We start from the raw sequence: 14,744 nt of genomic DNA, 5'->3' as shown, positions 1-14,744 counted from the left end.
ATATTTCACAATCTAATCTATCAAAATTTGCTCCCTACATTTGTTGAGGATTTAAATGATCACATATCTGATTTGTATTTATTCTTATTTTAAGCAGATCATTAATGTTATGCATCCATTATACAAAATATGTCTACAAAATAAAAACAGACCATTTGAAATATTTTCCTGGAAATAGAGCTAAGGATTATTCATTTAGAAAATAATTTTAGACAATGTAATTAGAAAAAAAGAGGATGTGATTATTTATTTAAATATTAGAAAGAGAAAAATACAAAGATTATTAGGCCTGTTCATATCAACCTATGCTACAATTTATTATTTTTTTATTAAAATGGTATTTAAATCCCAAATCAAAAATATGTATTAGGCCTACTAAAATTATTTTAAACTACTATAGGTTAGATCGTACTTTGCTCATTTAACCAAATCATCATTACTCATTGGCTTCGATGATTTAATAAAAAAACAGTGTATGAAGCAATACTGTAATTGTATACAACAATCTTCCTTTTTTCCTAGTATAAATATACCTTCAACATGCTATTTGAAATGAATGTCAAGCGCCACCATACCTTCGGAAGTCTAACAAAATGTGATGGGCTGCTATTCTATTAGCTATCAAAAGGGGAATGTAGGGTTTCTTATAATTTTTTCTATTGGCTCAAGATTTCGTATTGAAACCGTCATGCGGTTATGAAGGGGCTGGGTTTGATGCCAGCTGAGGCGGATCTTTATGATTACCGCACACACAGGGCTGGAACCTAATTGATGACCTAATTGCAGCGGAACGACTGCGTATACGTCCACGCACTCGAATGAAAAAGTTTATTTGTCCACCCACCAGATTCTCAAACCAAACGGAATTCATGTGAGCAGAGGTGCATACGCGCACTTCTTTCCCCCTCTCGCACACTCACAGTGCACTTATCCACCTTTTCACCTTTCGTTTAGTTTTCTTTTTATGAATGATTCTCTCTCGCAATACATCCTTGGATACTTCGGCTTCACCACGAACTCACCTCGGCACATCTTTTCTGAGGTCTAAACGCCACCAAGACTTTTTCAACCACAAGCGCACTTGGGGAAAATACTCTAAAAACTTCACATTTTCTTCTCTAACTGACGCTGAAGTAAACCTGAACATGTCTATCACAAGTCTGAAGTCTGATTCCGAGACGAATAACAACGTTTCCATGGAAGAAGAGGTAAGAATACAGACTACGTTAGCCTATATGCCTATTTGATTGAAATCATTTTCTAGAGATTTTGAGGTCGAATCTGCGGACGATACTTATGTTGACTTAACTTTCCCCAATTTTGTAATGTTAAATTGATTTCAGATGCTATTACAAGGTTGAGAGTGAAGTTAATTTACTTCTAGAATTAAGTCGGATTAAACAACCCGGGTTTGTTAGTTTTACCGGCAGAAGGTTTTCTACAATAAAATATTGTAGGCAGCCTATGTCCCACCCAAAACAATTATTTTTAAAGGACAATGTGCCTAATTCCACACTTTAAATAAAAATGCTAGGTCATTATTTGTGTAGGATCGTATTAATAGGCCAATTCCTTTAAGCCTATGTATTTATTTGCACTTTTGCCTTGACCCTGTCGCTTAATGGACAAGACAACGGATCCTGCCGAGGAACTTGCCGCTCTCACAATTCGCAACCTCAAGTCAAATGTGTATTTAGTCTTGAAATGTAAATACTGTTAGCAACTACCGTAGCAACTACTTTTTACAACATTTTACAGTAATTAACATGTATTTGTTCAAATTATTCCAATAGTGACTTCCGATAGCTCACACAGTAGGCCTACGTGCTACCTATGGGAATACTGTGTAGTCTGACTCTGAGCGGTGTAGCACCTGAAACATTCTGGCGTACGGCCAGGCTTGGAGTCGCGGGTCAGAGGAAGGAAATGGTGTCACACTGTGCGCTGTTGTTCAGCGCTGTTCCTCTGACAGTCCATTGTGCTGCACGGGCCACCCCGCCGAGTGGGAACCAATGGCCCTTTAGCAGCCCTGTTTATTTCCTCAGCCGTCGTGGAGGACCGGCAGGCCCATGTTTGTGTTGAGCTGGGATGTGAAAATCTGGCGTCTTTTCGTTCAAAGGCACAACAGACAATAAGCCAACTTTTTTGGCTAATTAAAGGGGAATTTAACTTTTCCAGCTATGTTGAATGGTTATTCAAAGCATTTTATAGACCGTATTGAAATCCAGTATTGAGTGTTGGCTTAAAAATAATAAACCATGTATGTTACATCAAATTCAGTAGGGGAGTGCGGGGTAAGTTATCACACTGTTAAGTTGTCACAATGCTCATACCTCAAACACTAGAGGTGCTCTCAAAAATCAAATAGACACACAGAACATACTCAAACATTGTAATACTTTTTAATCAGCTCTGCTAATATTAAGTGTTAATGTAAATTGATTATATATGTATAGTTTAAAGCAGCTGACCTATCCCTGGACTAGCCTACACAAGACAGGCTCTGGCATGTATGTCTCTACTAACACACTACTAGCCTACTGTATGACAGTATATCCACACATACATTAGTTCATAGTGTCATTAATTTAGTGTGGTGTTATGAATTGCAATGTGGAAACAAGGATAGTAGACAGTGAGGGTGTAATAAGCCTGTAATGAATATTCAATTGCAATGAGGAAATGTGTTTTGGAAGGAAGGAAAGAAGGAAGGAAGGGGGGGGGGGGGCAGGAAGGAAAGAATGATTGTAAGAAATTATAAAAGAATGACAGAACACCTGACAATGTTAAAGGCTGTGAGGCAGGTGAAGTTGCTGTGCCAGCATTCTTTTTTTGATTGACAGGCATGAGTTGCCAGGTTCTCTAGCCATGATTGTTTTCATTTTGAGTTCTATAATGAAGTTGCATTTGGTTTGAATTTGAAGTCAATAATCACAATGAATTAGTTGTGTTCTTTGTTGATAATCCAATGTGACAACTTACCCTACATAGTGTGGGGCAAATTGTCCCAAGTGCACACTACATTTAATGGTCTACAACTCTGTCCTGAAATAAGAAGAGGATGTAATGAATACAAAATGTGCCCAAGACTTCCTCCTTTCATTTAGTATGATATTTATAGCATTGTGATGTATTGTGCCCTGTAAATGTTAGTGTACAAAGTACCCAGCTTTTTTTTTTACAGTAGTAGTAGTAGTTACGTCAGATAGGACCAGCTGAGCTTAGCCCCTATTTTTGCAGTGTCCAACCTGAGGGCCGTGATGGGATGAAGTAGAGCTACGTTTGTGATGTAACCTATGTAGTTCTGCCGCTCTTTTGTAGTCAGAGATGCAAATTTGCAAAGTTAATACATTACTTCATCAAGGCTCATGCGTATGGGATTTCACACGATTTTTGATGGCATGGTGACATTCGCGAGTTCCACCTCTGTGTAGATGGCAACAAGAGCATTTCAATCGCTTAAAAATATGGGCTTCGTTACGTATCTGCGCGTAAAAAAACGTTACGTTCGCTCCCTTTTAGAAGGCTTGACGCAATTGTCTTAGCCAGCTTCCTATCAGTTGTCGTAAGCGTTTTTCAGGTAGAGGAAGGTTCAAATTTGTCATGGAACTGTGCTACATGCTGGGTGTGCGGGGGGAGACGTGTTGGGAATCTAACGTTTGCTAGAGAACATATGTTTCTGAACTATGCAACCATTGCTGCTCCCAATAGTGATGCAGATTATGCTGCTGTTCATTAAATGTCTCCTTCCTCTGTGCTTTCATCTGTGATTGGCTGTAAACCACTAACCTGGGTTCGTTTTGTAGAGCTCCTTCAGTGAGTGACATAATTTAAAACGACTGTGGCTGACGGTTCTCAACAAACTGTTCCTTCTGTGGGCTACTTTGTTAATTTAAGGCTTAAAATGGAAGCTGTTCATAAATGAGGAAGACATGTCAATCAAACATGAGGCGAGACTTCAAAGCCCCCCAGTATTTTATTAATCATAGATTTGTGAAAACTAAACAGTAATTCTTAAATGTGTTTCCCTGAGCCTCCTGATGCAATTGTTAAGCTCAGTCACAAGTGGGTGCTTGGAAACGGTTTTTAATATATTTGCATACTTACCCTAAATGGTTCATGAATTGGTCTGTAGCAGGATTTTCTCTAGTCCTGGAGGGCTGAGGCTTCTGGTGGGTGCAGTTTGCCCCTAAGTAATGTTTCAGCCCTCAGTCTAGAGCCCCTCTTTAAAGAAGTCAGTGTTGTATTCTAGTCAGATTGTGACGTCATGACCTGGGCAGAATTTTAAACCACCCGCAAACTGGATGCTTAATCATTTTAACAGCTCTTACAAACTGCATTATCCAAATATAAAAAATAAAAGATCTTGTTGTGTGATGTTAATGTGGGAGTGTCACGTTTTTGAAACGGCCCTGCCCTTTTAAAGAATTTAGGCCTAAATGTTTGAATTTGTTGGGTTTTTGTAGTTATCTTCTAGTAGCTCAATTTGTTGCTGTATTCATCTTCATGGAGAGTGTTAGGTGAGTGATCTTCATAAAAACCAGAACAAAAGACTGTGTAGTATAGACTATGTAGGGTTTTCACACACTAATCCATGGAATAGTTTTTTGGAGCAAGTATCGCAAATTTGACATCAGTATCTAGAAGTATTCATTTCATGGTGCAGTATAGGATGTATAATGTTTTGGCAATAACCAGGCCATTTTGGGCTTGATGTGTAATGTATTTTAATTTCCTGTTAGTAAAATCACTGACATGATCAAGTTTTAAAATGACCATCAGATTATGTGAATTGATGCAACTTTTTTTGCCTCCTGCTAGTGAATTGCAGTAATGTAGGAAATAACACCAGCTTTTTGATTGTGGCACCAACAGACCTTCAGTGGTAATGAGCATAATATTTCTCCCACCCTTGTTTTGGTAAATTTACCAAATTTAGATTATTCTGTAATTTAATTCATTCTGAAGTAAGGAGTAACTGAGTGGATGTCATGTTGAATAATTTCTTAGTTTGGCCTTTGGCTGTATCAAATACTTGGTCAGTCTTTTCACCAAAGAAGCATGTTATGGATTAAATAAAAATCCAACATGTATTTTTATAAACTCTTAATGCATGCATTAAGTAAACTCTTAATACATTCAGTTAGGATGGCAGATCATTCACACTTTGAATTTTTCTAGTGCACAAAACAAACTTTCTTAAACATCATAGGTGAGCAATATTTTCCTGCTGAAGACTGATCTGGGTGATTGTTTTAGGCAAGCGGTGTAACCTGATTCTCAAAGTTCTTAACGATGAGAGCACTTTTTATCATAATGACAACTTTCCACTTCCTGGAGCATGGCTCTGTGCAGAATCTTCCATAATAAATCAATTAGAATACACAGACCTAAAAGACAATTGGGTCACTGTTTTCCATCTGCCTTTTCATGCCTTTTCAGTCCTTAAATTCAAATTTAAATCAAAGGCTAATGTGCAGGATTGGTGAATGGTGTTTAACAATATTATTTACCTGAGTGTTGTGACGGGATGTTTTCTGGTTTCTAGAAATCCACATGGTAAAATGAATTTGAGAACATCCACTAGTGTGGAGAAATCTAAATGGTTATAAAAATGAATATTTTCCAGTTTTAAAATTGGAGGATGGCACTGTTTTACTCAGGTCTAGAGACTTATGTACATGTGATTCATGTCCATAAATGAAGTCTACAGTGCAAATGATTACTGTAATACTTAACTGTGTTTCAGGTACGAACACTGTTTGTTAGTGGCCTACCAGTGGATATCAAACCTCGTGAACTGTACCTGCTATTCAGACCATTTAAGGTGAGCATCCTTTTAAATTAGTTATTGGGGGAATTGAAGCACTTAGCATTGTTTCACTATTCGGTTTAAGCTGGTGTCCCCCCCCCCCCCCCCCCATTTAATTCACACAATTTTCATAATGGTGATAAGCAAAGATGTATCAGGAATTGTCTTTAACAGCATTGTCTTACAGTGTACATCTTGATTGTGTAATTGATTTCTGTCTTTGTATGACTGTTTCCTGACAGGATTTCATAAAGGCACACATGGAATGTGAAAATTAGCATCAGTGGTGTTCCCAGTGACACAAATCATGTCCAGTTTGGGAAGGATAGAATTGGGAAGAATCCTTTTTTGTCCCGTCCTCAGGGAGTTGGATCCCCAGGTTGTAGCACTGCTACTAATTTTCACATTCCAAAGGATTCTTTCAGGGACTTTTGGTTGTTACTTGGGCCAAGCTTCCTAAGCCAGCCTGTCAAATGCCTGAAACCGAGCCACTCCATGTTCCCTCATTCTTTAGATTTGGTTATGCCTTGTGTTTTGCTTACATGACCATTGCAGCAATATTGAGGAAGGCCTGCGACAGTGTTTCACAATACTGTTTATTCTTTGTCCAGTTACGGAACTGTTTGATTGGATTGGCATATGCTGGATAGAGTACACTGTTCTTGCAATCTCATTATATTTGTTCTGAGGTACTTTATGGACCTCCCAAAATGCTTTAAGAAACAAGCCAGAAAAAAATTCTAGGTATTTATTTTTTTGTTTAGGGTTGGAGGGGAGTGAATGCTCATGTTTTCAATTGTTTGCCTGTAGCTGCCGGTTTTAGTAATTGATGTATTAATTGTTAAACTTAGTTGAAAGGTTGAATTTCTTGAACAGAGAAAACATTCCCAAACTCACAGCTGCTTAAGTTGTTTAATTTCCAATGGCTGTATATCAGGATTACAAGATTTGTCTCATCCTTCAGCTGCAGTCAGGCCAAACTCCTGTAAACTAACCAGAAGTCTGTAGTCATCCCTACAGTCAAACCAAGGATGTTTTTGGTCCAGTTTCAAACATACTACGAACTATTCATAAGCATTTTCACTGCTTTGTCTCGAACAGCCTGAGGTATTATGGCATAGTTCAGTTGAAGAGACTTCTATTTTCCTGTAGTGTCCAATGCTGGTCTGGATTTCTCCACTTCCTTTGTCAAATCTGGTTGTTACTGTGTAAATCATGTGGATGACAGCCCCCTTTCCGTGCAGCATACGGAGTGTGCGATCCTGAAAATGCAAACACCATTCCATCATGTCTTATCCTCATAGTGAGGGGAATGTATGTCTGCTTCCAGCATGTGACTTCAGTTAATTATGTTTTTCTTTACAGGGCTATGAGGGCTCACTGATTAAGTTAACATCAAAACAGGTGAGACTCTTTCCCTTGTCACAGGTAGACTAATCATATTCCTGAAATGCAGGTGAATGCAGTACATGAGATGGCGGGTAGACTTTTGGTTTTCTAGCACCATTTGGTTTTGCTGTATCAACATTTTGGAACCTGTCTAACAATGTAGGTAGGGGATTGTTAATTTAATTCACTCTCATGGAACCGTTTCTCATCCAAAGTTAAACATACGTTGTGACTTTGAAATAGTTTCAACATGACTGCAAATGTGATGTACTTGTTATGGGGCTGACCTTGTCAAATAAAGCATGATCCTATGAAACTGTATACAATGTGCCTGAAGAACTTAGCCTTTGTTGCTCCTGTGCTAACCTGTTGAAGGCTTGTTATTGTTTATTATTATTGTCTGAGGCCTTTTCTCAATTGCATAGTACTGATGCCTTAAGCTCTATGACCTATGGGTTTTAAAGGGGAGGATTTGAAGGGTATGAAATTGAGAAGTACTGTTTTCCCCCTCTTCTCTTCCAGCCAGTTGGGTTTGTCACCTTTGACAATCGGACTGGAGCCGAAGCAGCAAAAAATGCATTAAACGTAAGCATCAGATCAAGTGGACAGTGACTCGTTGTTGGAACATCTCTACTGGAGGCATCTTTGTGTCATTACATGGTCTTTTTTTTTTCAAGCCTGTCGGTATAATGATTTCTAACTTGGTAATACATCTGCGGGTTGTATCATTAAGATGAGATTGCATTGTTCATGACCTTGATCTTAAGTAACATAGTGGTCAGAATTTTTTTATACCTGCAGGCTTAAAGTGTAAATTGACTCATTGCTGGGCTAACATGATCTCATGATCACTCAAACATTGTGTTTCTTACGATTCAAGGGCAGGGCCATTTTGGAAAAGATCCGAATCCTGTAGACTTACGGTAGTTAACTCTGGTATAATTGAACACACTTTGTAGTATGGCATAGCTTTCCTAATCTGCATATCACTTCCTAGCCATATCCATCTACCTACATAGAGCCACATCTAACACAGCTCTTACATTGTAGTTTTCCTCATAAGAACATCACTACCTAGAGCCACAGAAGCAGTCTCACACACAAACACACCAAGATACTCACCTGCATGTGATCACAACGCTTAGGGCACAGCCAAGGTCAACCACGTCCAAGGCCAAGTCTTTCACAGCTTCCTCTCCTTGTCTCCTCTCTCCCACTGGTTGGAAAGGGCTCAATGTGGAGGCGTTAGTTCCTAGCCACACCCTGGGCCCTTAAATGGCGCATCCTGCTAGCCTCTGAGGTTTCTGCTGATCTTTTGGGTTGTTTGACAGTAGGGTCTCCCAGATCAGTGGTTACCTTAAGAGGCATGGCTTTACAGGGGGGGGGGGGGGGGGAGAGAAGAAGGGAGGTTATGGAAGGCTGTAAAAAGACACACCCGCCCTGGGCCTAGACACCTAGGCCACTTCCCTTACCATACTGTCGCCCTCCCGTCTCTCCTCTCAGGGCATCCGTTTTGACCCCGAGAGCCCCCAGACCCTGCGCTTAGAGTTTGCTAAAGCCAACACGAAGATGGCAAAGAGTAAGCTGATGGGTACACCGAACCCCACAAATATCCACCCCGCTCTAGGAGCTCACTTCATTGCACGGGACCCATGTAAGTTGTTACGGCTTCACAGCACCACTCTGAGGCTAGACCCGCTCACCACTGTGCCAGTCCTTGGTTACTTGCCCATCAGTAGGACAACCCCCCCCCCCCCTTTTTTTGCTGGGCATGCTGAGGTAAAACCAACAACTGGGTGGAATAACAAGCTAACAACTAACTCACCCTCCACATGCATGCGCTGTTGTACATCTAGAGAGCTTGATTACTTCTATTTTGATTTTGCTTTATTTTGATGGCATCTGTAGTTGTCTGGCTTGGACTAGACTGAAGTTTGCCGGTGGTCAGACTGGCCAGGCTTAGTAGGTGACCTTAAGGTTTAAAGTGCAGTGCTACCAGGAGGACATCCATCAGCTGTAGTTAGGTTGGTTAAACTTTAGTTCACATAAACCCATGAATTGTGGCCAGAAATATTGTTCTTTAAATTATTCTGTTTTGTGAAATGTAGAAATTTGACAAAGTTGTTCACGGGAGCTTTGACTTTTGTCTCTGCTATGTGGGAACAGAGTCGCAACTGAAATTGTTGAAACTAGAATGTTCCAGATAATTCTCCAGAAGGGAATTAATTTTATCATTGTTAGAGGCATGTAATCTTGGTTTACTGGTTATTTATTTCACCTGTGATAAATTGCAGGTGCCTACAGCATATAAGTTGCCACTCAACCAGGTTTGAGATAACAAACCAACTGGTAAAGCTCTACAAGCTCACCTAATGAAAAGTGTCACTCTGCACTGTATGCTTATAATGCCAGGTTGACTTTCCAAGAACCCATATAAACAAACCTAAATCCTCCTGGGAAAATGTCCCATGGACTGATGAGAATCTTATAGCAATGAGTTATGTTTACAAACTAAGATGTTTAAAGACCACCCTACCTACAGTCAAATATGGTGAGGTTTGATGCTCTGGGGTTTCTTTGTTGCCTCTTGTACTGGGATACTTTGAGAGACCATGAGATTGGCTTAACAGTCCAAAACACATTATTTTCCATTTAGGGTCCAGATAAGGGGTGTTCATAGAAGGTCTTGCAGTAGGACACGGTGCCCAAACGCGTCAAAGCACTCCGGAATGTGTCTAGATTATTCCGGATCCTACGCCCATTGGAAACTGAAATCTGTAGTTGGACGAAGGAACCCAGCTGGAGCGGGTTGCAGATTGAAGTGGGCAAAGTAGCCAGTAGAGTGCAGGAAGCTTACTGATGGTTTCAAGAACCATTTAGCTGCCAGAGGATGTGCAACATGTCTTGGGTGCATATTTTTCCATTCCTTTTTCTTTTCAGAACTACAATATTAAATGTAAGTTTCAGTCAAATAAATTCTGCGATGTGGAAGCACTAAATCTGAACCCCAAAAGGTTAATTTTCAATTTAAATGTGATTGAACGGGAGATGAAATAGTTCCTGATTACAACTAATTGGTTAACTTTGCTAAGTGAGGATTTGCCCCCAGTACATGGATTGTTATAACCAATACTATACATTTCATCCATCCATTTTGCCTCATCTTTCATATCTCAGACGACCTGACAGGGGCAGCATTGATCCCAGCGTCACCAGACACATGGACCCCATATCCCCTGTATACCACGGAGTTGACCCCTGGGCTGCCCCACGGTGCCTTCACCTATCCAGCTGCCGCCGCCGCTGCTGCAGCCCTACATGCCCAGGTACGTCACCAGCCGGTTTGTCTTGTTTCATTCCAGTCAGCTCACCGCTGTTCAGTTAACAGGGAAGTGTGCTCCTCTATGGCCTCTTGGATTAGACTGTTCCCCAGTTCAATGCTATGCTGAGACTTTACAATATGATTTAATTAAGTATTGGTGTGGCGCTCTCTGGCTCGAGTGTCTCGTCCATTTTGTCCACTTTTGTATACTGGTATATATTTTTTCTTCATGAATAGGGTTTTTCTTTGCTCTGAACTACTAGCGTCCATTTCAGGACAAACTCCTCAAACCGGACTTTCACCCCCTCCCGTCTATTGGTTCTCCCCAGGGAGGAGCCCTGCTGCTCCCTGGGTGTCTGGACCTGAAAGCTGAAAGTGTGACACTTCCTTAATGCACTGCCGCCTTCAGAGTTCAGTCCCCCCCCCCCCCCCCCCCCCCCATGTTAAGTCAATATGCAGCTTCACACCGAAGGGTCAGTTGGGAGAGGAGTTACTTCGACCCAGTGGTGGAAATGGACTTGACTCCTGATATAGGTTGGGTGGTCTGGGGATGGACCACTCATTGGAGTTCACACCAGAAATCCAGAGGCCACGTTTAGTAAATGTTTGGATAGTAAAATGATAAATGGAAAGGACATGATTCCTTATGGTGTCAGATTTATGTACTTTAATTTATATATTGCACCTTTAATCTATCTTGAAGGTGCAAACAAATGTAAATGCCAGCTCTAGGACACTTGAACCATGTTTTCCATTGGTGTGCTAGAGAAATGTAAATTCAAACCGTGCCCAGTAGAAGACCCTGGTCAAGTCTTTCCATTGATGGCTAGCTGCTATGTAATGCTTGTTTAGCGGTACAATGGGTGACACCATTTGTTGGTTCCAGGAAAAAAAATAACAATGGAAATGGTTTCTGCAATGGGTCATTTCAAGGTCATTGCTGAGCTAACTTCCTTGTGTGTAGGAACAGTTATTACCCTGTGAAATGGGCAGCGACTGTGGCCTATTTTCTTTGGGCACAAATTCTGAGGAATGTGTGGCATCTACTGGCAGAGAACTGCTTGGTCATGGCGGCCTTCTTTGGAAGTGCCAACTTGCTGTCTCTGGTCGGAACATAAGCTTTTGTTTTAGAACTAGAGGCAACGGTACATAATTGCAATCTGAGGTCGGATCCCTTATATTCTTAGGGAAAAAAATCCCAATGTGCAGCTACAATGGCTGAATGGTTGACTTGGTTATAGCAGTCAAACAAATGATTCACATAATCAAAGCTTAACTTGCATGAGAGCCCCATGTCCCCTTTGGTCATGTTTTGTGCTGTGGCACCTCTTTCTCCTTTTGAAACCAAAAAACTTCAACCACTGAATGGGAAATGTCATCGCCTCATGTGGAATCTTTCCACGTTTACAGGATTGTGCAGGAATTTGTCTTAATCACGTGCTTTTCAGTGGAAGAAAATATATTTTGGTCCACAAATTGAATAAAGCTCTAATCATTTTCTGAGTTTCTCCTTATTTGTTTGGGAAATATCAAACTGGTTGTGATCAATGGTTTTGTATTACTTATTTTTCTTCCTATTTCAGATGCGCTGGTACCCTACGCCATCTGAAACAAACCAACCAGGTTGGAAATCCAGGCAGTTCTGTTAAATATTAAGTGAGTATGTGTGCTTTTATTAAATGTTTGCAGATTTAGTCTGGATTACAGTAAATGTATTTAACAATGAACATCACTACTTTGTCATCCCTTTTCCTCCTTCAGATGTCTTTCTGGAACCACACCTTCTCCATCCAGTTGAAGGGATGTTTTCCTGAGCTCTTTGTTAATTTAATCAGGTTTATTTAATGGACAAATATGCATTAAGGACCTTCATCTTTTCTGGATTCTATCTGGAGGGGTCTGAACAGACTACACCTCACCATCCACTGATTGAGCTGATGATTCCTTTTGCAACCATATCGGTACCTTCTTAGCACTTCAAAACCTCTCACGAGCCAAGTCAACACCATGGGTCATTATTTGCTGATGAGGACACCCTGGAGAAGTTATATATTCTAAAGCAACCTATTGGGTAATGGCTCTGGGAGGTCAGAAGGGCCAAGTCATTGCATGAAGTATTTTTGGCATGATTTAGAATGGAGTTCTATGTATCTTTGTTTCTTAGTGCTTGTGTCTTTCCCTGAACCTAGAGTCTAGATGATTAATCCCCCTATTCCTGTGTAAGCTTGGTCATACCAGTGAAAGTGGGGCTGTTGTGTAAATGGCTCCACTTGTGAAGACCTTGTGAATGCATCCCCATGTTCTGGCAATCCTGGTCTCTCCCAAAATGTCTGTAAAGAGTATATTTGAGGAAAAGTAATTCATTTTTTTGTGCTTCTGTTTTATGTATATTTGTGCTACTAAATAATTAACCTGTATGTTTAGAAGTCTTTTGTGTTGGTGTTATATTGTTTGATCATTATACTGATTAAGTAGTTTAATTAATGGTGCAATTTCTTTATTTGGGGTGGGGGGGGGGCTCTGCTGAAGTATTTTAAGACAGGCCAGTGTGCCATTTGGACTGCTGAAAATTGCTGTTTCTTCAGAATGTGAAACTGGACTACAAACATGAATGGGGTTGCTTTTGGGGGGGGGAGGGGGAGACATTGGAGGGTCAGCAGGATTAGGTGGATGGAGAAATTTACGTTTGCAGTTGAGAATGTTTGTTTGTCTCTGTATCTGCTGAGCATAATAAAATGATTTAAACAAGCAAGTGAATGCACACTTCCCCCTCAATTATTATCAGTCATATTATTTTGGCATTTGTGACAGCTATGGCTCAGATGAACTACTATTACTGTATATTACAGCTGTAGATTTTTACTTCATTTGACACTAAGGTTTTATATTGCCAGTAGAACTGACCTGTTTTTTGTCACCCAACTAAATGGTGATTTTATTTTTTTTGAACCAGCTGCCTAACAGCTTTGAGTGATTTATTTTTCTCATTTGAGGCCTGTTATAGCCTGAGTAAGGATTTGTGACGCTGTAGGCAATCACCGAATTAACTAAGTTGGAACTTTTGCTTATGGTCAACAACTGGAATTTAAAGTGATCGATTTTTAAGCTGTCGACCCACTCCTATGTGGAGTAGACTGGATAGAAATACAAATGGCATAAGCATGGCCTGCTGAATATCCTTTGGTTCGCTGCTCGATAATGCAATAGTATGGGCGTCTATCCAAACTGACTTCATGCGTGGATACACTTTCTATATGGGTGGTCTTATGAATCGAACCCCGGCATCACCAGACCATGCTCTACCTACTGCGCTGCAGTTAAAGCCTATAAACATGAGTGTCCAAATCCCAGAAAACACAGGGATGTTGAATGCAATGTGTGCTTTTACAGAAAGACCATGGAATTGACAGGAAGTCGATGACTCCTGTTGTGACATTGCGTGCACTGGATTGAAGATGGACGGGTGCTTCGGCTGCCATCTTCAACTTCTGAACCAAATTAAGTCGGAAAGTGTTCGAGCATGTCAAAGCCTGTACAAATCATATTGGAAGTGATTTGCTCAATGTTACTCAATATGCGCAGTGGTGAATAAATCAAAAGTTAAATGCGCTTTGTCTTATACATTTTTTTTTCTAAAGCAACTTATGTAATATACTTTCAATATACTTTCACACAGTATTATAAACAAATAATGTAGCCAGATGCTGAGCAAGTACTTCACTGTATATTCAGTTGTCCCTCAATGAAGGGAGGTTTTAGGTACTGTATATTACAGTACCTTTTGGGTTCTTTACTGTGTTCTGTCTTATACTTGCCCAGTTTTGTTGCATTTCTTTCAAATAAATCAAACCATCTAAAGAAATACAACCCTGTTTCCAAAGAAGTTGGGACACTGTAAATGGAAATAAAAACAGAATGCAAATATGTGCAAATCATTTAAACACTATATTCAATAGAAAACATTGAAATGTAATTCCAGGAATTGAGCTCAGGTGCATCCCATTTTCCATCGCAGCGATGTTTCTACAAATGGTTTGCTGTCAATCTGAGGTAAATTCAGTTAATTAAACATGATTTGGAAAGTCACAACCCTGTCTATATAAGGTTGCACTGTTGACTGTGTATGTCAGAGCAAAGACCAAGCCATGAGATCAAAGAAATTGTCTGTAGAGCTCCAAGACCGAATTGTGTCAAGGTATAGATCAAAGAACAGATACCAAA

The 14,744-nt window shown here is 40.2% G+C and overlaps 1 protein-coding gene across 1 annotated transcript; it reads left to right on the top strand.

The window, feature by feature from the left end:
- The first annotated feature begins 784 nt into the window (after positions 1-784).
- On the top strand, positions 785-13,280 carry LOC105014000 (RNA-binding protein with multiple splicing 2). Its single transcript, XM_013136519.4, has 8 exons — positions 785-1,208; positions 5,750-5,827; positions 7,178-7,216; positions 7,724-7,786; positions 8,705-8,855; positions 10,379-10,527; positions 12,107-12,179; positions 12,285-13,280. Exons 1-7 carry the CDS (start codon positions 969-971, stop codon positions 12,170-12,172), a joined length of 786 nt encoding a protein of 261 aa, XP_012991973.1. The 5' UTR covers positions 785-968; the 3' UTR covers positions 12,173-12,179; positions 12,285-13,280.
- The last annotated feature ends 1,464 nt before the right edge of the window (positions 13,281-14,744 follow it).

Source organism: Esox lucius, chromosome 2, assembly GCF_011004845.1.
Source record: "Esox lucius isolate fEsoLuc1 chromosome 2, fEsoLuc1.pri, whole genome shotgun sequence".
In the NCBI taxonomy this organism is placed as follows: Eukaryota; Metazoa; Chordata; class Actinopteri; order Esociformes; family Esocidae; genus Esox; species Esox lucius.
This window is presented reverse-complemented; position numbering and strand designations above follow the sequence as displayed.